Source organism: Nyctereutes procyonoides, unplaced genomic scaffold (genome assembly GCF_905146905.1).
Source record: "Nyctereutes procyonoides isolate TBG_1078 unplaced genomic scaffold, NYPRO_anot_genome, whole genome shotgun sequence".
NCBI lineage: Eukaryota > Metazoa > Chordata > Mammalia > Carnivora > Canidae > Nyctereutes > Nyctereutes procyonoides.
The window spans coordinates 43867113-43891039 of NW_026575131.1; the positions used below are offsets into that span (position 1 = coordinate 43867113).

The following is a 23927-nucleotide window of genomic DNA, read 5'->3' on the forward strand; positions in this document are numbered from 1 at the left end:
AAGCCGGGGTTCCCACGATTCCCGCCGTCCCGAGCACTGCGCAAGCGCAGCGCAGGCGCGTGAAGCGCGCTTCCGTACCCCCGCGAAGCCGACACGCGCCACTGCGCACGCGCATTTCCCCCTTTTCCTGTCTGGACGGCTGGGGCCGTAGTCGCCCCTGTTTGGAATCTAACCCCTCTCCCCACGATCCCGAGAGCAGGAGGGCGCAAGAGCTTCCTCTGTTCCCCAAGAGAAGGCCTCGGGAGGGGAAGGGACGAGAAGAAACGGAAGCATTGCGCCAGCGTGGAATGAGCGACGGCTGCTGGCAGGCGGTGGCTGCCTGGAGGAGCTGCCCGCGAGTGGACGCGACGCGGGTGGAGGGCGCCCTTCTCTAGGCAGCCGCGCATGCCGGTGGGCGAAGGCGCGCTCCCGGCGCTGCCTCCTTGCAACTTGCAATAAACTCGCTCTTCCTCGAACCTGCCTCTAGCAGTGGCCCCTTTTACCGAGCAGGGGTGGGAGGTCGTCCCCCGGGGGAGGCAGGCGCGGCGCCCCGTTGCAGAGGAAAGCTTGTTGAGGTTCTTGGTCTAGGTCTCGAAAGGGAACTGCGTGGATTCAAAGCGGACTTTTGGGCTCTCCAGCCTCAGCCGACTTAAAGGGATTTTGGGGCCGGCCTAGGGTTGCAATGACCCTTGGCAATAGAGATGCGGGGCTGGGGAGCAAGGCATTCTCCCTGTGTTTAAGGATGGAACAGCGTGGGGGCGGGGGGGGGGCACCTGTCTTAACAGAAACCGGGCGTTTACAGGATGAGGAAATTGAGGCCCACACAAACGACACTTAACCAAGAACACATTTGGAATTTGACACTGGATATGGCTGGAGTGGGGGTGGGAGGTGATGGAAGCTTTCCTTAGTAAGGGCCTTTCCTCGGTAAAGAAGTTGCCTTGAAGGGGAGAGAGTCAAGGGTGGGGGCCTAAGCCTGCTGGGCAAGCTGGTTACTTCAGTCCTCTTTTCTTCATTCATGCATTTATTGAACGCCTACTGTGTGCCAAGCTCTGGGACTCAACAAAGAGGCTTGGATCCATCACTCCCCTCCGGAGGCAAGTGAAAAGTCAAGCAAAAACGAATGGTGTGGAAGGAAAAGAATTGTAACTTGTGCTAAATGCTGGGTGAGAGGAGGGGTGGGTGACCAAGGAACGACTGAAGCAGACATTATGAGCTGAACCCTGAAGGAATCAGCCACTGGAAACAGTAAGGAAAGTGTTCTGAGTGTTCCCAAGATACATTGAGCTGGTGTGTTTGGGAAAGTCCTATGGCTGGAATGGAGAGGCAGGGCAAAAAGGTGGAGCAGTAAAAGTATATGTCTGGAGAGGAGAGCCCCCAGGGCCTGGGGGAGATTGGGGATTATTTTGTTGCAATGAGGTTAGGGGGTTTGGTGATGGCGGATGTCTTTCATTCGGGTGCATGGAAGATGTCTCCCTAAACCCTAATCCTACCCGCCTCCGAACCCACAGTCCCTCAAGGAGGCTGGTCATCTTATGGGTCTGACCGCTCCCTGCTCCTCACTCACCCTTTGTGGTTCTCAGGTGCCCTGGTTAAATGCCAGCTCTTCCCTAACCCCCTTCAAATAGGCAGATGAGGAAACCGAGGCTAAGAGAGGGGAAGTGTCTTGCCTCCAGTCCTGGCTGGTTCACATCTGAGCTAAGAAAGAAAGAAACCCCGACCCCTCTGGTTTACACTAGGAGGGCACCTCTTCTGGTCCCTTGGGCTCCACATCTGGAAAATGGAGGTGGGAACCTATTCTCCAGGTTGTAGGCAATGGTTGTGGCCCATTGAAAGATCACACCATGAGCCTTCTTGAGGCTTCCACTACACACAGAATGAAACCTACATTCTTACCCCTTTGCTCTGTGGTCCAGCCACACTGCCTACCTTGTCCTTGACCCGCCAGGTTTTGTTTTTGTTTTAAGATTTTATTTATTCATGAGAGACACAGGCAGAGGGAGAAGCAGGCTCCAAGCAGGGAGCCCAATATGGGACTCGAGCCGGGGTCCCCAGGATCACGCCCTAGGCTGAAGGCAGGCGCCAAACTGCTGAGCCACCCAGGGATCCCCAACCCGTCAGGTTTGATCTCATCTCTGAGCCTTTGCACTGGCTGTTGCCTTTCCCTGCACCACTTTCCCACTTTTCTTCATTCCAGACTTGGCTTCAGCACATCTTCCCTGACACCTTTTTCCCTCCTTGGCTTTGTCACAAGGAATCCTAGTGCCTTGGGTATAGCATGTGCCTTTTTTTTTTTTTAAGATTTTATTTATTTATTCATGACAGACACACACACACAAAGAGAGACAGAGAGAGGGAGAGAGAAAGAGAGAGAAAGAGAGAGAGAGAGAGAGAGAGACAGAGAGAGAGAGGCAGAGACACAGGCAGAGGGAGAAGCAGGCTCCATGCACGGAGCCTGATGTGGAACTTGATCCTGGGTCTCCAGGGTCACACCCTGGGCTGAAGGCAGCGCTAAACCGCTGGGCCACTGGGGCTGCCCCATGTGCCTTTTCCTATCCATAGATTAATCTGTGTGAGCAATGGGGTCTGGGTTTCCTCCTTCCTTATGGCTACAGACCTGCAGCTCAGTTTGGAGGGGACAAGGCATTAGACACTGGGGCAACAGTCCCATTTGTTGGCTGGAGAAGCTGCTTGAGACTCACCCCTGTTGAAATCAGAAGTGGGTCAGTAGAGGAGCCTGTGCCTAACCCAGTGAAAACTCACTTGAGGACTGAATTTGGAGCCCCTGAGAAAATGTCTGAAAAGACTGCTTTCTACAGCCTGTGTTGGGGCATGGGGCACCAATCAGATGTGTCACAGACTGGGAAGGTTTGGGTTTATTTTTATTTTATTTTTATTTTTTTAAAAGATTTTATTTATTTATTCATAGAGACACAGTCAGAGGGAGAAGCAGGCTCCATGCAGGGAGCCTGACGTGGGACTTGACCCAGGGTCTCCAGGATCACGCCCCAGGCTGCTGGTAGCACTAAACTGCTGCGCCACCAGGGCTGCCCGAAGGTTTGGGTTTAATTTCTGTAATGACTTCTGTCAGTTCTGTGCCTTGCCCACGTGAAACCTAGCTAGGTATAGTGGTTGGAGAGGACCATCAAGGGATCCCTGGGTGGCGCAGCGGTTTGGCGCCTGCCTTTGGCCCAGGGCGCGATCCTGGAGACCCGGGATCGAATCCCACGTCGGGCTCCCGGTGCATGGAGCCTGCTTCTCCCTCTGCCTGTGTCTCTGCCTCTCTCTCTCTCTCTGTATGACTATCGTAAATAAATAAATAAAAAAAATTAAAAAAAAAAAGATTTGGAGAGGACCATCAACCCCCAGGCCAGAGTCAGGAATGTTCTAACAAAAAAGATGAGAAACTGCAAATAAAATAAAGATAAAAGCACCTAGGGAAACAGTTCATATTTTAGGCACATTAGAATTCACCAGTGGGGGATCCCTGGGTGGCTCAGCGGTTTGGTGCCTGCCTTTGGCCCAGGGCGCAATCCTGGAGTCCCAGGATCGGGTCCCGCGTTGGGCTCCAGGCTTGAAGCCTGCTTCTCCCTCTGGCTGTGTCTCTGCCTCTCTATCATGAATGAATGAATGAATGAATAAAAAAAAGAATTCACCAATGATCAGGGTGTCTGGGTGCCACAGTTGAGTATAGGACTAGGCTCTGGCTCAGGTTGTGATTGCACGGTTGTGAGGTGAGCCTTGTATTGGGATCCATGCTCAGCGGAATCTGCTTGAGATTCCCTCTCCCCTTCTGCCTTTCCCCCCACTTACTTGCGTGTGTACTCTCTCCCCCCAAAATAAATACATTTAAAAAAATTTGAGCAAGAGAATAAACACACAAGCAGGGGGAGGGGAAGAGGGAGAGGGAGAAGCAGACTCCTGGCTGAGCAGGGAGCCAGGTGTGAGGCTCCATCTCAGGACCCTGGAATCATGACCCAAGCCAAACGCAGACACTCAACCAACTGAGCCACCCAGGTGCCCCTAAAATAAATCCTTTAAAAAATATTAGGGTTCACTGGCTGGCTCAGCGGTTTAGTGCCTGCCTTCAGCCCAGGGCGTGATCCTGGCGTCCCAGGATCCAGTCCCACATTGGGCTCCCTTCTTGGCGGCCTGCTTCTCCCTCTGCCTGTCTCTGCCCCTGCCCTGCCCCATGTGTCTCTCATGAGTAAATAAAATCTTAAAAAAAAAAAATTCACCAGTGATCACAGGTCTCACTTTATGAATAACTTCTGAAACAGCATGTCAACATCTGAAAACAAATTTTCATCAGAAACTGTTCATTTCAGAGCCAGCAGGGTAGCTCCATCTGTGCTAGAATCCACATCTATAATATGTCCTGTAGCAGACATCCAAGGCAGATGCCAAGCCTTAAAAGTGGCCCAGAAAAATCTACCACTCTGAAGTGGAGGCTGGAAGGGGCTAAGAGCCAGTGAATGGGTAAAACCCACTGGATTCTCACCTCACTTTCTCTGGCTGTGAATAAGTAGGCCACAAAGCCACAGGTTCTGAAGCCAGAGGCTGAGAAGCAAAGCCCCAGCGCCCAGTTTGGGGAGGTAATCCACTCACTTTTAGAAGGGAAGTCCGAAAGAAGCCTAAGAAACAGATGTCTCATTGTTTCCCCATTAACAAGGGGTCACCCTGCTACACCTTCCGCAGTCTCCAAGCTGTCCCAGTGCTGGGACAAAAATAATGCAGGAAAACCAGGACCGAGGGGACAAAAGAAAAATACAGCCAACACATTGTCCATTTCTTTATTTTCCGTCATATTCTAAAACTTCCTCATGACACAAGTATAGCCATTGATTCCAGCCTGTTTATTGGAACTTCTATTCCGGTTTGGTGGTCAACCTTTTACATTATCAAAGATTTAGAGTCACAATAAATACAAGTGACAACCGCCCCACCCACCCATTTCCCCAAGCCCCCACCTTCCAAATACCCTGCACTAGTGTAACTGTCTATTACACTTTCATTGTTAAGGATTATAAAACTTTAGCTCTCCTTAAAAAAAAAAAAAAAAAAAAAAAAAAAAAAGCTCAGTCCAAGTTCTTTAGGCAATCATCATGTGCAGCATAACTCGGCATCAAAAACCCTATGGTGGAGCAGCAATGACAGACAGTCTTTTCTATGATTTACACCCCTGTGATGAGTGTTTATATACAAAACTCCTCACCATGTCTCTGTCCACAGGAAAATGAGGACTTGTGGTACACAGGAGCCACAACACACAGCAGGGCTGTACTCAGTTGTTTTATTCCCTCTGCACTGGGGCCAAGTTTTGCTTCATGAAGGTCTTGGGGTACAGACAGGACCAGAGGCTACCCCTGGGAGAAGGGCAACTGTTGGCCTTATGAAACGTGTGGGTTCCAACACCACAGCTGGGACACTGGGGATCCAGTGACATGGGCTGGATGGCCAGAGCACTGGGTGGCTCCAAGTGGACACATAATATGTGTGTGCACATGCATGGCCATTTCAAACATACAACCCTTCACCCTTGAGTGGCTAGCATCTTAAACAGTTTCCAGTTGCCATTAAGAGTTCGTGTCACAGGTAACTCAGGACCATTATCGTCATTTGGGACTGGGAGCTCCCACATTCTCAATGCTCCTACAAACCAGGTCCTTTCAGTCCTGAGGCTCCCGGGGTGGGGGGGAGGGGAGACCAGGACCCGGGAACTGTGGCCAATTTTGAGACAGGCTTTGCTGTTGGGAGAACACTCTTCATGTTACTATCCTTTCCTAGTATGTCGAAACCCCACATGCAGAGAGGTATTTGATATGCCTTTCCTGTAACATTATAAACCTCATCAAAAAACTACTCATTTGGGGCTTATCAGAAGTTATACTGCAAAGGTGGAAATAAAAGAAAAAAGGGGGAGGAGTTTTGATACAGTAGAAATTAACAAAAGATTAAGGCATCTCACGTTCTTGTCCCCTTAAAAAAAAAAAAGTTACATGTCACAGTAAGGGGCCCCTGGTGGGATTATTCTTAGGGACCCTGGGCTGGAGGAGGCAGAGCTAGGGCCAGTAGCCCCATCCTCCACCCGTGGCGGTCGGGTTTGTACTGAATTCATGAGGCCCACTTAAAAAGCTCAGAGGCCGGTAGAAGTCCAGCCAGGCAAGGTGAGTAAAGGTGGTTCCTGAGCACAGTGATGAGCGAGGTTTTAAAGGGCTGAGGTTAAGGGCCAACCTGTGTAGCCCAGTTCAGCTCGGGCCTATGAGTCACAGACCCATTCAACCCCAGCTGGGGCACAACAATCCTGGCACACCCCTCCAGTGCAGAGGTGACTCTCGCCTGGACACCTGATCCCGAGTTACTGCATAGAACTGAGGTCTGTTTGCCCGTGGGAGAGGCCAGCCCTGGTGCTCCTTCTTGAAGGATTTGGAAAATCTGGCCCATGTCATTGAACAGAGAGGGCTAACAGCTCAGGGTAGTATAAGACAAGTATTTATTTGCCAGGCACACAGAATAATGTGAGAAATAGAAATGCTTGCATACTCTTGATTTTTTGGTGTAAAAACACCCTCCGTGTCAATTTCCCTCCTTTCCCCCAAATCCCTGGATCTTGGAATGAAAACCACCCTTACCCGCCCTCCCCTCTTTCAGCCCAAGTTATGCACTCGAAACAAAAATCAGTGAGAAATATAGGGCTTTACACAACAAAAATTAGCATGTTGCAAAACTAGGTCTTCTACCGCGGGTCAAAATGTTGCTAAACATGGATATTCACACGACATGAGAGAGGGGGTTAAATGAGCCTTTATTAGAATGTTGTAGCAGTGTGTTTTGAAGAAGGCGGCCCTACAAAATAAGGATTTTAAATTAAGTCCCTAACTGCACGGATAGGAAAACTAGGGCTGGGGCTGAAGTGGGGAGCAGCGTACCCCATCTCCACGTCGATAAACATGTGTGCATACACACAAGGCGCCCTCGCACCTGCACGGAGACGGCCCCTGCACAGCACACTCACGACAGCTTCTGCCTATCCTCATGGAAACCGATTTTTAAGGAGTGGGAAAAACCAAAATGAAACACAACTAAGAGCAGACCTGATCCTTTGTAAGACATTTCTGTAGACTTGAAAGAGGGTTTTTAAAAAAAAAAAAAAAAGTCTGAAGGCAAACCCTGGCAGCATGGCTCTGTTTTAAGGGAAGGTTCTATACTAGATCCAAACGGAAACCCTGAAGTCTTGGAGGGGCAGGGGCACATCCCCACCAGACACACCTGACAGGAGCATAGGCCAGGGCAGCTTAGGATGTTGTCCATCAAAATAAGTAGGAAAAGAAAAGGAAAAATTTAATAAAATAAAACCACAACAACAAAAAAACACAATTGCCCGCCCCTCCAACTTCCCACTCAGGCTCTGGATGTTGCTGCCAATTCTTTCCTCCCTCCTCCACTGGCGGTGTGCAGCTTCTGGGATCCCAGGCTCTCTGGCTGGGGTCTGGGTTGCAGTTTGTTCTTCTGCTAAGTGTGGGACGTCCGGGGTCTCCAGGATGAGCAGCAGCAGAGGCCTTCCGCTAGAGCGAGGGCTGGGCGGTCAGTGGCCCACCCTCTGGGGTGTGGGGGCCGTGCTCGGCAGGGACCCCTGGGTCTGCACGGTTTACTTTAAACTCCGTCATCATGAGGTGATTAAAAAAAAAAATCTGTCAACCTAAAGATTGCCATGAAGGAAGGCAGTCAAAGATTGGGAGGCTAAGATGGGGAAAAGCAAAAACAAAACAGAACGCTCCGCTCGACTTCAGAAGCCCTGGGCGCCGGTCTTGCCGAGCGTGTCACAGTGTCCAGGGTGAGCCGTCCGTGCACCCTGCCGGGGGGGGCGGGGAAAGAGGGCTGAAAGGAAGGGCCGGAAGCAGAACCAGCCCCCAAGGTCCACTTTTCTGCTGGTGTCGGGCAAACTAAAGGCAAAGAAAGGAAAAAAGCCCAAGGGAAAGGTCCCTCAGTGATATTCCTCGTCCACCTGTGAAGCAGCCCCTCAGCTGCGACGAGACTTTGCAGCCAAGAATGGAGCCCTTGCTTCTGCAGCGCAGTTGGCGCTCGCTCACTCATTTTCTCAGGGAGCATGAGGTCTTCCCGAGTGGAGGGTGGCAGGGCCAGGTGGGAGGGAGGAGGGAGCCTGTTCTCCACTGGGCACGGCTCGCACTATTTCCACGTGGCTGACTGGGGGATGGAGCGTGGCGGGATCATGTCCAGGAGGTACTCCCGCTGGCGGTCCACAGCTGAGGAGGTCTTGTGCACTGCCAAGCTCGGGCTGACAAACGCAAGGGCCCCACCTACAAAAGAACAGAGTGACAGAATTTTTCATGGTCTGGTAATACTCTCTCACGAAAATATTAAGAAGGACACGGGATGGTGAACAGAGCATGATGCTTCTGCAGTGCACCGAGGTACACACAAATGACACACCAGTGGAGAGGCAGAATGGGGGAAAAGCCCCAAAGTACAGCATCTGTTCTCCTGGAGTGGAAACACCATTCTTTTTTTGTATTCTCTAAATTTCCCCAATGAATAAGCATCTCTTTTACAACTAGAAAATGAGCAAATGACTCCCCAATTCCAACACACATAGGTTTTTGGCTGGCCTGGGGGTAAGGACTGCTCCGTCCCCTACCCTCATCACTCTGTTACCTCTAAGTGGGTGGAGATTACTACATTTTGTGGAACAAGTGTTCTGAGGTCAAATGCAATACGGAAACCTCTCTACATACTAAAAGGAAACCTGACTGGGTCCTGCCCAGAAACCGAGGGTAATTAGGAGTGCTGCTAGACTAGAATTCTTTTGGGAAATGTTGCTTTTAACCTATTACACATTTACCTCTAGTCCTACTATGGAATATAGCAACTATTTATTCCTTCATATTCCCTTTCAAATATCAAACACACGGTCTTTAGACGGGTGCTACCACTGTATATACATGTACACACCTTTATCTGATTTCATATACTTTCAAAATTTCCCACAAAAGGAACTTTCATACAGCTGTGAGTTCTTAGCTGCAACTTAAACATGCTGTACAAAATCCTCTGGGCCTGCTTATGTTTACAGATGTTCTCTAGGCTGCTCAGATTCTTCTGCAACCAGACAAACGTCCTCCCTTTCCTGAGCTTCACTCTTGGCTACATTTCTAACTCTATGGTCAGCTGCACACACAGAAGACTCCTGTGTTGTGTTTGCACAGCCAGCCTGGCTTTCCCAGTTCTGCCTAGGGAGAGGACTCTCAATGTCATCACCTCCTTTTCCTACAGGGATACAGCAAACTTGAGCAGGGATGTGGAGGGGTCCTGACTCCCACAGTGAAAAGTACTCACCTGTCTCCTTCTCTCAGCCCTTTGCTGCCTACCTTTCATTTTCCTGGTTTTGATGGAAACAAATATTTGTCATCTTAATTCCAGGGCATAAATAATAAAAACCAGGGAAAGTGGTATGGGGATGATGGGGTTGTGGCAGAATAGGATCCTGAGGGATGTATCCACCTCCCTCAAGTTGTTCCTCAAATGTGTTTTTTTTTTCCCTCAGAATCCTCTGCCACCCACCTTAAAGTCCTAGCCCAGGAATCTTCCACCTACCCTCCTCCTCATGTTGTTCTACTTTACACTTTGCACCACCTGACCTAAGTCAGAGGGTAGGAAGTGTGTCCCACAGAGCAGGGAATGAAGAACATTATCTGGCTGAACAAGAAATTAAGTGCATCAGAAAAGGTCTAACATAACAGCAAAAACAGGCATTTGCTATGGCTGAAAGGAGTGGGAGGGGTGCCAGAACTGGCAAGAAAGAGGTCTGTGTTTGACAGGTGCCCACTGGATGGTGTGTGTGTGTGTGGGGGGGGAGACAGACAGACACTACCTGAACTGAGTTTGCCCAGCATTTTGAGTCAAGAGCAATTAGTATCTACCCAGGGCTACCACTTGTTTGGGGAATCCTATTTAATGAACAGAGATTAAGCTGAAGAGTTAAGTAGCTGCTCTCAGGGCTCAGGTCTAGGATTTCAGAGCTCTTTGCACCATTTCTGTTCACACCGCATTGTGTGCATGACTTAGATAAAAGGAAGGGATGGACTTCACCATGACAAGGTGCCCACTTTGAGCCCTATGGGGGCAGCCCACCTGTACTCAGTGATGCCTTCTTCCAGTTGGTGGCGGTATTGCCCTTGCCGGTGCTCACAGCTCTTTCGGAATGTCTGCCGGTCCTGGTGACAAGGGCTGTGGCTGAGGCTGCATTTTGCAGTTTGGGTGACTGGCTGAACGTGTGCAGGACGCCACGGGGCGTTGTGGCCGAACCCCGGGACAGCTGGCTGGAGGCCTACAGCGGAGAGAGGGTGTGATGGCTCATGTGGGGAAGGGTGAGAGAGGGCGAGACGCTCAGCGCAGCCTCTCCGTGCTCTGGCCGACCTCTTCCCACCCACACAGGGTCCCTAAAGTCCAAAATCAGGAGACCAGGTAAGTTACACCGAGGGGGGAGGGGAAGGAGGGAGGGAGAGAGAGAGAGAGACAGACACAGGCAGCGTGACAGTCGGCGACTGACGTGGTCACGGTCTGGGGCGTGAGGGCTGGTTGGTGGTGCGGTGCAGGGGCTCCCAGCACCGCAGTTCTGACCTGTAGCACAGCCCCGTTACTCCAGTCGCGGGCCTCTCCTGAGCGGAACGCCAACTTACGCCGGGGTTTTATGACCTACACAAATGGGGGGTTGAAATCGAGGTCAGCACCATCCACAGACGGCCTAGGATGACCTAGAGTGACCAAAGGGCAGCAGCTGTGGCCACATGAGGCCCAGTCCCCACGGGACAAGCCGTTTCCTGAGGGCAGCACAGCCACCCACTACATAAAGATCTTGAGAAGATGTGTTTATTAGTGAATTACAAATGACTTCCGAGGACACAAAAAATTGCCAACGGGGTGCTTTGGGTCTATAGGGGGTGGGAAAGCAAAGCATTAAAAAAAAAAAAAAGCAGCCAAAAGAACTTGATTTCAAACTTGCTTCTCTCCTTAATTTAGCTAAGAACATTTCTTCCAAATGCCCCTTTTGCATCTCAATGTGGCTTTCAGAAAAAGTCCTTTTAGACAAGAAGTACTTGTCAGCCGGAACACTGCAAGTGAAAGCTATAAAATCTAAAGAAACTGCAAATTAGTATTTTCACCACCAAAGGCCACCATTAAATGCAATTTAGACACACAGTTAACAACCAGGCAGATGACTGCCCAGCGTGGGACAGAACATCAGAACATCTTGCTTGCTACCAACAACTCCCTGCTAAGGGAACAAGGCCTCTCCTAGAAGGTGAAGCTGCCCAGCCTAGGTTACTGGGCTACAGGGCCGCAGCTTTGGTTCTCCACGGACTCTCACCTGCTTTAGTGCGGGGTGTGGGGCAGTAGCAGGCTCAGCCTTGGCCTGTGCAGGGGCGGCACCCTGTTGCAGGAGGCGCTGCTCAATCTCCTGCTCCTGCTGCAGAGCCTTCACAAAAGCAGCCTTCAGCCGGCTTGTGTGCTCTACCTTCAGTGCCTTCTTCTGGTTGGATGCCATGCAGTTCTCGCACATGATAGCGCCACCCTTCTCTTCCCGCCAGCGGCACGTGAAGTCCGTCTTGCACTGCGCACACATGTAGGGCTCCCGGGACAGAACAGTAGCGGCTGAGATCCTGCCTGCTGCAGAGAAGGATAGGTGGTGGGCTCATGTTAGAGGAACAAGATGCCAGGGTCAGAGCCCCTACCATCCCAGGGCAGGATGAGAACGCACAACAGATTTGGAGCACGGTCCGGGACTCTGTAGCCCAGCTGGCATCAGGAAGCCAAATCCTAAGATACTATTTGGCACACATGTATTGGGCGCCAACTGTGTGTGGCACTAGGCCACCCTTGGGCTTTGAGGAAGGTTTGCTGATAGAAGGGAAGTAAAGCTTTGGAAAAACACCATGGATTAGCACTGGGTACCAACTCTCAAGAACATGAGTGCTCTCTAGGGGAACCTTGGTGGGTTGGTTGGCTAAGCGTCTGCCTTCGGCTCAGGTCATAATCCCACGATCTTTGGATAGAGCCCCAAGGTTGGGTTCCCTACTCATAGCAGGGGAATCTGCTTCTCCCTCTCCCCCACCCCTGGCTGCTTGTGCGCACTCCCATGCACGCTTATTCTCCCAAAAACAAACAAAAGAGTAGTGCTCTAAGACTGGCTCCTCCCAATTGACTTTCCCACCCTCCCACACCTTCAGGTCCTTGTCTTGCTGTGATAGGCATCCTGTCTAGTGGGCAAGTCAATTAAGGATCGATCATCCAGCAAGTGCTCATGCTGACAAGTGACATATGCAGTATCTTGTGCATTCAAAGGTGTTCAATCCTCACAGTAACACTCTAACGGGGCACCCCAACCCATTGTCCTGAGGAGGAAACCAAGGCTGGGGAGATGAAATGACGTGCAGAGTCACAGCCAGTCAGTGGCAGGGCCAGGACTCACACTTGCCCAGGTGAGGGCAAACAACTGCTCTGGGTTGCTGGCAGAGAGATGGGAACATTGCATCCCCTCGGTTGGCCTAGGAAGGGTGACTGGAAAAACCAAGTAAACTACATGCTCAGGCATGAGTCCAGTATTTTTTTCGTCACTGAAAGTGAAGTAAAGGGAAGGGGGGGGGGTTGTTCCTGGGTGGCTCAGTTGGTTAAACATCCGACTTGATTTCAGTTCAGGTCACAATCTTGAGGTCGTCAGATTAAGCCTTATGTTGGGCTCCACACCAACAAGTCTGCTTGTCCCTCTCCCTCTGCTCCCTCTTCCCACCTACCCTCTCCCTCTCTAAAATAAAGAAAATAAAATTGTAAGAGAATAACAGAAAGTAAAGTAAGGGTTACTTTTTGCATTCTGCATCAATCTTTTTTTGTGTTTAGTGTACTTAAGGGTTTAACGTCCTCCTAACATCAGAGACAATGCTGCCAAGACACCCTTGGCCTCTCCCTCCCAGCCTTGGCCTGTCTGAGCCACCCCAGAATGCTGAGGGGCTTTGTAGAATCAGTCAGAGGGTGCCCCACAGAGCAGAGAGACCCCACAGAGCAGAAGAGACATCGCCGGTCCCAGCCACCTGGGGTCCATCTCAGACCCCCAGCTCTAGGCCCTCACTTGTAGGTAGCATGCTCTGACAAAAAAAGAACATCACCTTCCAAATGTCCAACCCTAGAGGACACAAAACCTTTCTAGGCAGTTATGGTGGGCATGACCAACAAACATCAGAATGGAGACACTGATAAGAGAGACTGCACTTAACTACCCAGCCTGGGGCTCTGAGAGGTATCAGGGACACTTAAAAAAAAAAAAAAATTATGAGAGAGAGACAGAGAGAGGCAGGCAGAGACACAGGCAGACAGAGAAGCAGGCTCCATGAAGGGAGCCTGACGCAGGACTCTATTCTGGGTCTCCAGGATCACGTCCTGGGCTGAAGGCGGCGCTAACTGCTGAAGCACCAGGGCTGCCCATCAGGGGACACTTCAAATGGGGCTCAGAGCTTCCTCCCGCAGTAGGTTCTGTTTTATTTTATTTTTTTATTTTTTATTTTTTTAGTAGGTCCTGTTTTAGACAGTACAAGAGGGATACTGACCCACGGTGAGAGAACAAGTAGAGACAGGTTAATCTGGGAGAGTGGATGCCCAGGGCACACAGGTATAGATAGGTGGCCAAGGTTTTGTATTAGTTTTTTTTTTTTTTTTTGGGGGGGGGGTGAGGTGGGTGGGTTTGCATTTATTCTATGCAGAATTTACTCCCGGGCCGTAGGTTTTGGTTTCTTCAGTTTCTTCCGGGATATCTTTTTCTTCTGTGCAACCTCCTCTTCTGGTTTAGGAACAATCTACTCTTTTTCAGTAAGAATCATCTCGATGTGACAAGGAGAGCTCATGTATGGGTTAATGTGGCCATGAGCCCTCTAAGTTCTATGTCGTATCTTGGGGGCTTTGTTCACCTAGATGTGCTCAATGACGAGAGAATCTACATTTAAACCCTTAAGTTCAGCATTACTCTCTGAATTTTTAAGCATGTACAGTAAAAATTCAGCACTCTTCTTGGGCCACTGACTCTGTGTCCAGCCCCACTGTTTGGCCGGTGCACACCTACCAACTCCACCATTGTAGCAACAGAATGGCACACACTGCTTCTGCAAAGTGACATCTTTCAGATACATGGTGGTGTTTTGGATATGCATACCCTTGATGGCCTGGGCAGTTTCATGTGTGTTCTTAAAGTGAACACGAAGATCTGAACCTCTCGATTTGCATGATTTTGTAGGGTTTTCTGGGTCCAGCAAGTAGCAAACCATTTTCGGAGGTCATCTCAGGCCGCTCGGGGAAGAGGATAGGTGGGCACTGTGTCCTGACTGGCCTCCCACCCATCCTGCACTGGCCTCATGGCAGCTCCTTTGCCAACATCACTCCATCATAAAGACACCAAAGGGATCCAGACATGTAAAAGTTCACATTTTTTCCCTGCTGGGCCTAGCTCTGGGGCCCCCTGACAAGTAGAAGCCATCATCCTCAATTTTACAGAGGCCTATGTTGGCCCTTTGTGGCCTCCCACTCTCAGCCTGACTCGTGGTCAGTCCTTGATATGGCCTTGTGGTTGGGAAATAAATTTTAAGAGCAATGGGGTTTGGTGGATGTGGTGCAGTAAGGAAGCTACAAGTTAATCAGAGGTGGCCAGATGGGCATCTGGTCCCCTAAGTCTGGTCCACACCCAGATTATGGAGGGCTCTACCTCTCAGAGGCACTGGATGTAATGCCCAAGGATATGATAGATCCTCTGTGATATACTGACTAAAGAGGGGAAGAGAGCACTCCCTCCAACATGCAAACACTAAGCAGGCACTGCAGGGACGACAGTTCCCTGTCACACACACCTGCCTCTCTCCTTCCCTATGGAAGAGAAGCAGAGATAAGGTGCTTTTCCTTTGTACAGGCCCCATTACTAATGCCCCCAACTCTGTGCTGGTAGGAGCAGCCCTCGGGAGGGGTCGGCATGTACCCAGGGACAATTTAAGGTATGCAATCTGAAGCCTACCAGGCTCTCCCTTGCCCTGGACCAGTTCGGTTCCACCTCTACCTCAGCTCTAAGCATCTGCTGAGATCATGCATGGTGAGGATTCAGGCTGGCCACTCAATATCACCACAAACTCAATCTCAGAGCAGAAACATCTTCAAATCAGCATCTGGTGGAGGTGTCCCAAGGGCCAACCTGGCTTGCTTGCCTTTTTTTTTTTTTTTTAAGGATTTTATTTATTTATTCATGAGACACACACACACAGAGAAGCAGAGACCCAGGCAGAGGGAGAATCAGGACTCGATCCCAGGACCCCAGGATCATGACCCAAGCCAAAGGCAGATGCTCAACCACTGAGCCACCCAGGTGCCCCAACCTGGTTTCCCACTTCCATTTCCAATGTAGTTACTTACTTTTTTTTTTTTTTTAAGATTTATTTTTATTTATTTATGACAGAGAGAGAAAGAGAGGGAGAGAGAGAGGCAGAGACACAGGCAAAGGGAGAAGCAGGCTCCATGCCAGAAGCCCGACGCGGAACTCGATCCCGGACTCCAGGATCACGCCATGGGCCAAAGGCAGGTGCGAAACCGCTGAGCCACCCAGGGATTCCCAGTTACTTACTTTTGTTCACTATCCTATATATGCCTCTTTATCCATAAAACCTCCAAACATGCAAGTGGTGCTTTCCAAACTATTTCCAAGGAGGGTAAAGTTAAGTCTGGCACAGGCATGGGTATCCCTCTCCTACCTTCAGGGATCAGAGCACTCAAGGCTCTGGAAAGTTCTAGCTGGAGAGACTTGTCTGGAAGCAAAGCCTGTCAGTCTCCTGCAAACATCCCCCCTCATCCCTCTCTACCTGCCCCAACATCATAGAGTTGTTGGAGGGATGCTGCTCATCCCCCCCTTAGACCATGTGTGCAGGGCCTTAGGCTTTTCTAGGGCCCAGCTCTCAGTAGAGGTCCCAACAAGTGAAGAAAGCTGTGATATGTTTAAGAAGTTATCTAAAGTAACAGATGGTAACTACACTTATTGTGGTGAACACTGAATAATGTATAAAATTGTTAAATCACTATATCATACACCTAAAACTAACGTAAAATTGTATGTCAACTACATTTCAATAGTAAGTATTTTTAAAAATGTATAAATTAATGGGGCACTAATGGGGTGGCTCAGTTGGTTGAGTGTGAACATAGGACTCTTGATTTCCGCTTAGGTTATGATCTCAAGATCATGAGAATGAGCCCGCCTAAGGTCCCCCAACCCTGCTCCTTGTGCATGCACTATCAATCAATCAGTCACTAGAAAACATAAGCAAAAAGTTAAGCCTCACAACAAGGAGGGCTGATAACAAAAGGTCATCCATAAGATGCCCTGCCTCAGACAGCTTTCAGTACACAGTAGGCAATCTACCATGTGCTATGCATTGAAAATAACCTAAAAAAAAAAAAAAAAAAGAAAATAACCTAAGTAATAGAAACTTCAGTGGCAAGAGATGAAAATGGCCTCAAGGCCCACTCACCTTGGGTCTCTAGCAGGTTCTGCACCACTTCCTCCAGGCCGACCAGGTAGATGAATTCGTTGTTGGCAGCGCTGGGTAGGAAGTTCATCTCTGGGGCAGGGGGCTTGGGAGGGGGGATTTCAAGCAGCGTCTTCTCCAGCTGTTTGCGCAGTGCAAGCTTGGCAGCTGCCTGACGGCTGGCTGGAGAATCAGCAGAGGTGACCACAGAGGCCACGCTGGTGGGGGTGGAGTTGGCCTGAGCAGAGGTGGCTGTTGTCCCTTTCAGCGACGCTGGGGAAGGCTATTGGAAAATAACAACCTGGTCAGGGTCCTGGAGGCACCTGATCCCACAACCTAGGATGACACTCTTAGCTGCACTAATGAGTCTTTTGGGTAGTAACTCAGGGCTGCCCGACATCAGCAAGCCAACAGGCAAAACAGCATTAAACTCATCATCCTATGAGATGACCAATCTTTTTTTTTTTTTTTAATTTTTATTTATTTATGATAGTCACATAAAGAGAGAGAGGGGCAGAGACACAGGCTGAGGGAGAAGCAGGCTCCATGCACCGGGAGCCCAATGTGGGATTCGATCCCGGGTCTCCAGGATCGCGCCCTGGGCCAAAGGCAGGTGCTAAACCGCTGCGCCACCCAGGGATCCCGAGATGACCAATCTTGTAAACATATTTGTTGAGGTTTAGCTGATATCCATTTATAATCTGTATTCTGCTGTGTTTTGCCACATGAGGACACCCATGAAGCCATAACTACGACCAGGGGCAGTGGGCACTCCTGCTCAGGCAACACAGCCACTGTTTGGTCACTATGGTCTGGCAGCCCTCCTCCTAGCATAGAGCTAGATGGCCTCCTCCACAGGGGTATGACAGTGGATCACTACAGCACTGCTGACATTTCCTTCATAAGCATCTTTATGTGTGGTTCTCTGGAGACTCTGACGTTTCACTTACCTCATGTGTCCTCATTGGGGTTATAGGGGCTTTTGGACCATCCCCTGCCCCTTCCACCCTCTTGATCTTTGGTGCTCCCATACTACTTTCTCGTCTTCATCTGGATCCTAGTGGGCCAATGCTCCATTGTCTCGCTGCTCTAGTTCACCCAGCCCCCAACCCTGTCAAGTGCTCTCGCCAAAACCCAAAGCTGATCACACCAGTGCTCTTAGCTTATGTGGGGTTGAGGATCCTTCCTGAAAATCTAAGGAAAACAGCATACACCACCTCCGGGAAAATACACACACCTAGTAACTTGCACACAACACATCACACACAGGACTCAGGGAGTCCAGTTAAGGTTTCCCAGGTCCCCACCCTCACAGAGGGTGCCCAGAGCTAAAGAAACCTCCCAATACAGAGGACACCAGCCTTCACAGCACCCTGGCCTGGCCTAACTTTAGAGAAGGCAGGAATGCTGCTCAGAACCCTGCTGGTCGGGCTCTTATCTGAGGGAGGCAGACAAAGATCCATCAACCCAGAGGAGGAAGAGAAGCCAATACATCCATCAGCAAAAGCCCCTGCAGACCAAATCATTTTGTCTGTCAATAAAGCTCTTGCTTCTGGCCTGCCCACTTACTCTGGTCCCATCTTCTTGGCTTTGCTGGCTGGGAACAGACCCACCCCATCTCAGAGGCTCTGCACAGAGGTGAAAGGACTTGTGGCTAAGAATAGATGTGCTGTGCTGTGAGGACATTTGCAGACACACTCCCCTCATGTGCTCATGCAGACAGGGAGGAGGGTGGGGAAGGCTCTGGAGCACTCCCATCCCAGTTATCTCCAGGTTCATCAGATGCTTTACCTGGTTTCATCCATCCCACAAAACATGCTGGGTCCCACACATACCACCTGATGCCTCCCCCCAACTCAAGCTCATGCCTGCACCCCCCCCCCCTTTAACACCTATCTGCCTCTGCTAGACCATAGTTCTTAACACGGGACTCCAGTCCATGACTTTTATACTATATTAGGCCCAGAGAAACTCCAATCCAAACTCCCATGGAGCATTTAAGGCCTTGCCTGGTAGGGGATCCCTGGATGGCTCAGCGGTTTAGCGCTTGCCTTCAACCCAGGTGTGATCCTGGAGTCCCGGGATCGAGCCCCACATAGGGCTCCCTGAATGGAGCCTGCTTCTTTCTCTGCCTGTGTCTCTGCCTCTCTCTCTCTGATGAATAAATAAATAAAATCTTAAGGAGGGGGGGGGAAGCCCTGCCTGGCTGTAAGGAAGCAGGAAGGTCACACCATACCACTCTGGAGACCTGACTATGCCCCAGGAACAGGGGCCCTTGATATGTACGTGGGTGGGAGGAGGGGTAAGAAGGGCAGCTGCAAGGTACATGCCCAACTCTGACTCAGCACAGCACTCACCTGTGGGATGTTGACAAGCAGACTGGTGTTGGGGACATTGGCGACGCGGATGAGGCCCTGTTGGATGATCCTCTGTCCCTGAATTTGCACACTGGGCACAGAGGCCCGGGGGGCCAAGAGGAGTGGTGGAGGCCCCGTGCTGGAATGTTGTCTGATGTTGTGGATTTGCTGTGGGGTGGGACAGGAAACAAGATGATGAGAGGGACGGGGCACCTGGGTGGCTCAGTTGGGTAATCCAATTCTTGATTTTGGCTCAGGGCTGTGAGATCAAGCCCTGCATTAGGCTTTGTGCTGGGTGTGGAGTCTGCTTGATTCTCTCTCCCATTCTCCATTTGCCCCCACCCCACCACTTGTGTGCTCATTCAAAAAAAAAGTTTCTCCCCTTTCTAAGGCTGAGTAACATCCCACTACATGGATACTCATCCACCCCACCACACACACTCTAAAAAAAATTAAAATAGATAGATTAGATAGATAGATAGATAGATAGATAGATAGATAGATAGATAGATAGATAATGAGAGGAACAATGGATGGAGGGAAGGGTTGGGACCCATAGCCCCCAACCTGATAACCAGGAAGGGTTGTTCTCATGGGTAGCTGGTTGTTTGGAGTAGTCTGGACACTCTTACACTCTAAAAGCATACCCTGCTCACCTGAGCCCCCCTGACGAGTGGGGGCATGACGACCTGTGAGCTCGCCTGTGGCCCCAGCTTCGAGGATACCTGCTGTCCGCCGCGGACCAGGGGTGGTGGGATGACACTGCCAGGCATTCTTGTTGAAGAGGTCTGTCAACAGCACCAAATCCCAGATTTTATGGTTTTTTTTGTTTTAACAAACAAGTTTGCTGTTTTATAAAAATATACACTTGGGGACACCTGGGTGGCTCAGAGATTGAGTATCTGCCTTTGGCTCAGGGCGTGATCCCGGGTCCCAGGATCAAGCCCTACGCTGGGCTCCCTGCATGGAGCCTACTTCTCCTTCTGCCTGTGTCTTTGCCTCTCTATCTCGTTCATGAATAAATAAATAAAATGTTTTTAAAAAGTATATACTTGTTTAAAGGTGGGGTGGGCATTAAAATGTGTATCTATTCTAAGCACAAAAGAACAAGGAACATAGATTATGACAACAGCTGTGCAGACTGGGGTCATTCAAGAGTGAATTGTACCAACAAGGTAGCATATTTTCACCCACACAGCCCCTACAACAGCAGAAGTCCAGCTAACATGCTCTGGGTATCACTTGCTTGCTGGTCTGAGCTGGGAGCTCAGGCCTGTTTGAAGGAAGATAGGCCCCTGTTCAAACCTTGGTCTTGTGTCTGGGAGTAGGATCTCTGCCTCTCTCACCCTGTGGGCAGGAGGTCCTGCTGGGTCCCATAACCTTGGGAGTGTTGAAATGAAAGGAACCTGATTCCTTTCCTGCCCAAATCTTGGTTCTCTCTCCAGTTTTGCTTGGAGCAGTCATAGGAGGAGCCCTCTCGGCGCTGGCATGATTTGTTCATGATGTCAAAAGTGGCCTAACCAATCTAACCCAGAAGGAATGGGCAGGCTTTCATAGGAACTGGATCAGGACTGCTCAGGAGCCTAATAAAGAGGGAATACTGACCTGAAGGGATGGCTTGCCAGAAGGAATGTTCTGGGTGCCCCGCACTAGTGGGGGAGGGGTGGTCACGGCACTCCCAGCAGAGCCTGTGGGCTGTAAGAGAGCAGGACACAAAAGATGAGGGGATCGTCAGCCCCACTCCCTCACACAAAATCCAGACAGAGGATTGGTTTTCTTCCTCTTCCAAAGGCACCAAGCTCTAAGGTTCTGTTTCCAGCCTGCTAAAGTCTGTAGCAGGAACTGACACGTTTGAAATGGGCAGAGGAGAGATTTTCCAGCATCCTTTATCCCTGGGAATGTTTGACATCACTTTGTGGTTCAAGAGCAGGTTTTGCCTTCCAGGGGATGTGAAGGACTTGTGGTGATGGCTGAGGCAAAGGACCCCAGACCTGGACAGATTAATCCCAACCTTAGTGAGAAAACATCAAGTCCAGGTACTTCTTAAAGTAACATATTCCACTAGAGAAGGGACAGACTTGGTTCACTCCACTGAGTCTTCAACAATTGGAAAGGAAACAAGTAACAGGCAGGCTCTATCCACTGGGAGATTAAAAGATGCCAGGCCATGTCCACTACTGACTGTGTTCTAGTGGAAGTTCAAGCAACCCCTAAGAGAGACCAGGGAGTATCTTCCTATCCTGTTCCCTTAAGGGGACATGTATTCTATGTACTAGTGTCAGCTCTTACTGCCCAAGATACATTTACTTTCTGGTTTGCTGAGATAGTGGTTAAAGTAAATGGAAGGGTAGCTGAAAAAAAAAAAAAAAAAAAAAAAAAAAAAACCCAAAAAACAAACTTGACCTTGGCCTACACAGTAACCTGCATTTAAAAGCAGCAAAAGGAGCCTAAGACACCAGGGGAGAGAAAGCAGGAGAAGCCCCAGGACAGACTCTGGGGCCTGGGCAACATTGTGGCATGCCTCTGTAGCATTAGAAAATCTGTCCACAAAACCATGGTAGCCCCTGATGGCCAGCATGGCCACCCACAGGGTAGGAGAGGCCGCTCTGTAAATGGGTTTAGGAAAGAGCTCTTAACCCAGGACTTCCAGTGGCTTCTAAGACATCTGTTCTGTTTTCTTGATGTCTGTAATCTACAAGAAATTTTATATACTTAGATCGAGAATATTCTAAATCGAAACGTACTGTAATATCCTCTTTTTGTGTGTGTGTGTAATATCCTCTTATTCAAACTCCCTTTTCACTAAATCTAAAATTCAAATTTCCATTTCAGACCTTGACCCTTATGCCCCTAAGGAAACTTGTCTGCCTGTGACCAGCTGCTCCAGCTCCTGGCACTGAGGTGGGCCAAAGTAATGGGTCTAGGTTTCTATCCCCTGTTTTAAATGGCTCCTGTTGACTCTTGAGGAGAGACTGGATGCACACACACCTTCTGGGCAGTGGTTTCCTTTTGTATTTGACTCTGCCGTAACTTTTTTAATAAAACAAGTTTTGCTTCTTCTAATCTTAACTCTTCTTTCAGTTGTTTAATCATCCTTTCTCGTTCTTCAGGACTGCTTTTCTGCAAGGACAAGAGAATAAGCATTGAAAGGGAGAGCCGCTGCCAGGAACACAGGACCCACCATCACCAACTCCACCTGGGGATATTATTGGGCAGGGTCATCCCCCAGAATGAGGACAAGGCTCACCATAAGGGCCTCAGTACTGGTCTCCTTCAAGGCCTCCTTCGTCAGCCCGTTCACCCTTGGGCTTGTGGGCTGCTCATTGTCAGAGAGCACAATCACATCAGGAGAGGGGGCTCTCCTCTCAGACTTCATGTCACTGTGGAGCAGGGACAGCAGGTTGTTACCAGAGTGCCTGGATGCTCTGCCAGACACCATTCCCCAGAGCCCAGTACCCACACACCTAGATTTAGACACAGTCACAGCAAGGAGATAGGGAGCCCACTCACTCTCCCCAGTCTCTCTCCTTGGGTATTGTTCCCTACCACATACCAAAACCGACTTTCACTGCACTCACCATGAGGCACCCAAACACACAGGTAGGCGCCTAGCCAGAATTATTCTTGATGCCCACCTCTGTATACCCAGGACTGAGGATACCTGTGTTCAAGGGTGATATGGCCATTCTGGAAGACACCTCAGCTCCCTTATCTACCAGGTAGTTCAGTGTTAGATAAAAATGCTCAGCCTGAGGGGCACCTGAGTGGCTCAGCTGGTTAAATGCCAACTCTCTATTTCAGCTCTGGTTGTGATCTTGCCCCATGTTGGGCTCAGCAGGAGATTCTCTCTCTCCCTCTGCCCCTCTGAGCATGGGCAAGTGCTCCCTCTCAAAATAAATAAATAAAATCTTACCAAAAAAAAAAAAAAAAAAAAGAAAAAGAAAAAGAAAAAAAGCTCAGGTCTGGATCCTGAGGCTGAGGCAGGGTCTTTCTTGGCCTTTTGTCAGGGCTCCTGTGTATCGCTGTGACAGTATGCTAAGCTTCTACTGTGTTCCTGACTCCACACAAAGTCCCAGAGACAGCACTTTACTCTCAACCAAGCAGCTGTTTGCTAAGGACCCAATGTAAACTTTGCCTTCAGATGTGGCTTCCAAGGACATCTGGGTGGCTCAACTGGTTAAGTGTCTGTTATCGGCTCAGGTCATGATCCCAGGGTTCTGGGATTGAGTCCCATAGTGGACTCCTTCCTTAGCACAGAGCCTCCTTCTCCCTCTGCCTGCCACTACTCCTGCTTGTGCTCTCTTACAAATAAATAAAATCTAAAAAAAATAAAAATAAAAAAAAGATTTGGCCTCCACGTGTGTTGAAGGGTTAGGATCCTTTTCATCTGCAGGAAAACCAGCAGCAGAAGACCAAACAAGCCCACTAGGTGGCACTGTGACCCTGAGAACAAATTCAATAAAGTTAACTGGGAGAGAGCTCCAAGTTGTCTCACTCTTCCTACTAGACTCCAGCCAAGCAGAGACAGAGTTATAGATGGAGAATTAATTTTAATAACCTACCAAACTGCCTTTTCCATTCCTGGAATGAGCTCTGTCTCTAGGGAAGGATGGGCACAGAAGACCAAATGCTGAGGGTTCATGTCTGGCCTTGGACCCCACCCCTTCCCCTCAACCAGGGCTTTAACATCCCTCCTAAAGAGCCACATAGTGTGGCTACACCTTAATACTTCTAACCAACCTTGATTTAACCAGTGCTACTGTTGACCAAACTCTCACAAGAGATCAGGGGAGTGGACAAAAAGGTGCCATTTCAAGGTATACAGTCTCCTTACTGGGGTGATTAACCTGCATTCTCAAGTCCAGAAACTGGTTGACTGTTTATAATGTGACCCAGGACATCACATTCAGGCCTCACCAAGCCAAAGACCGATGCAATTTGGGAACCACCACTTGTTCTGTGTGCCTGCCTGCTGTCTGCCCACTCTGCCCAAGATCAACTTTCAAGGTGACCCCAGAGCTCCAATTCC

At 49.7% G+C, this 23927-nt stretch overlaps 1 protein-coding gene and 1 pseudogene across 7 annotated transcripts in view; both read right to left on the reverse strand.

Annotated features, from left to right (window-relative positions):
- Positions 1 to 6449: 6449 nt before the first annotated feature.
- GATAD2A (GATA zinc finger domain containing 2A) overlaps positions 6450 to 23927 on the reverse strand; it is a 108431-nt gene continuing 90953 nt past the window's right edge. For 4 of the 7 annotated variants that reach the window (XM_055343208.1, XM_055343210.1, XM_055343209.1 and 1 more), the window contains 10 exons: positions 22146 to 22278; positions 21887 to 22018; positions 20504 to 20593; positions 19555 to 19686; positions 18899 to 19066; positions 16545 to 16824; positions 11366 to 11664; positions 10618 to 10692; positions 10129 to 10324; positions 6450 to 8297 (listed from right to left, as the gene is read on the reverse strand). In XM_055343208.1, coding sequence (XP_055199183.1) covers positions 8167 to 8297; positions 10129 to 10324; positions 10618 to 10692; positions 11366 to 11664; positions 16545 to 16824; positions 18899 to 19066; positions 19555 to 19686; positions 20504 to 20593; positions 21887 to 22018; positions 22146 to 22278 — 1636 coding nt within the window. In that variant the 3' untranslated portion in view covers positions 6450 to 8166. The remainder of the gene's footprint in view (positions 8298 to 10128; positions 10325 to 10617; positions 10693 to 11365; positions 11665 to 16544; positions 16825 to 18898; positions 19067 to 19554; positions 19687 to 20503; positions 20594 to 21886; positions 22019 to 22145; positions 22279 to 23927) is intronic. The other 3 variants (XM_055343207.1, XM_055343214.1, XM_055343213.1) reach the window with 3 other exon arrangements.
- Positions 13752 to 14306, reverse strand: LOC129521582 (60S ribosomal protein L17-like; annotated as a pseudogene).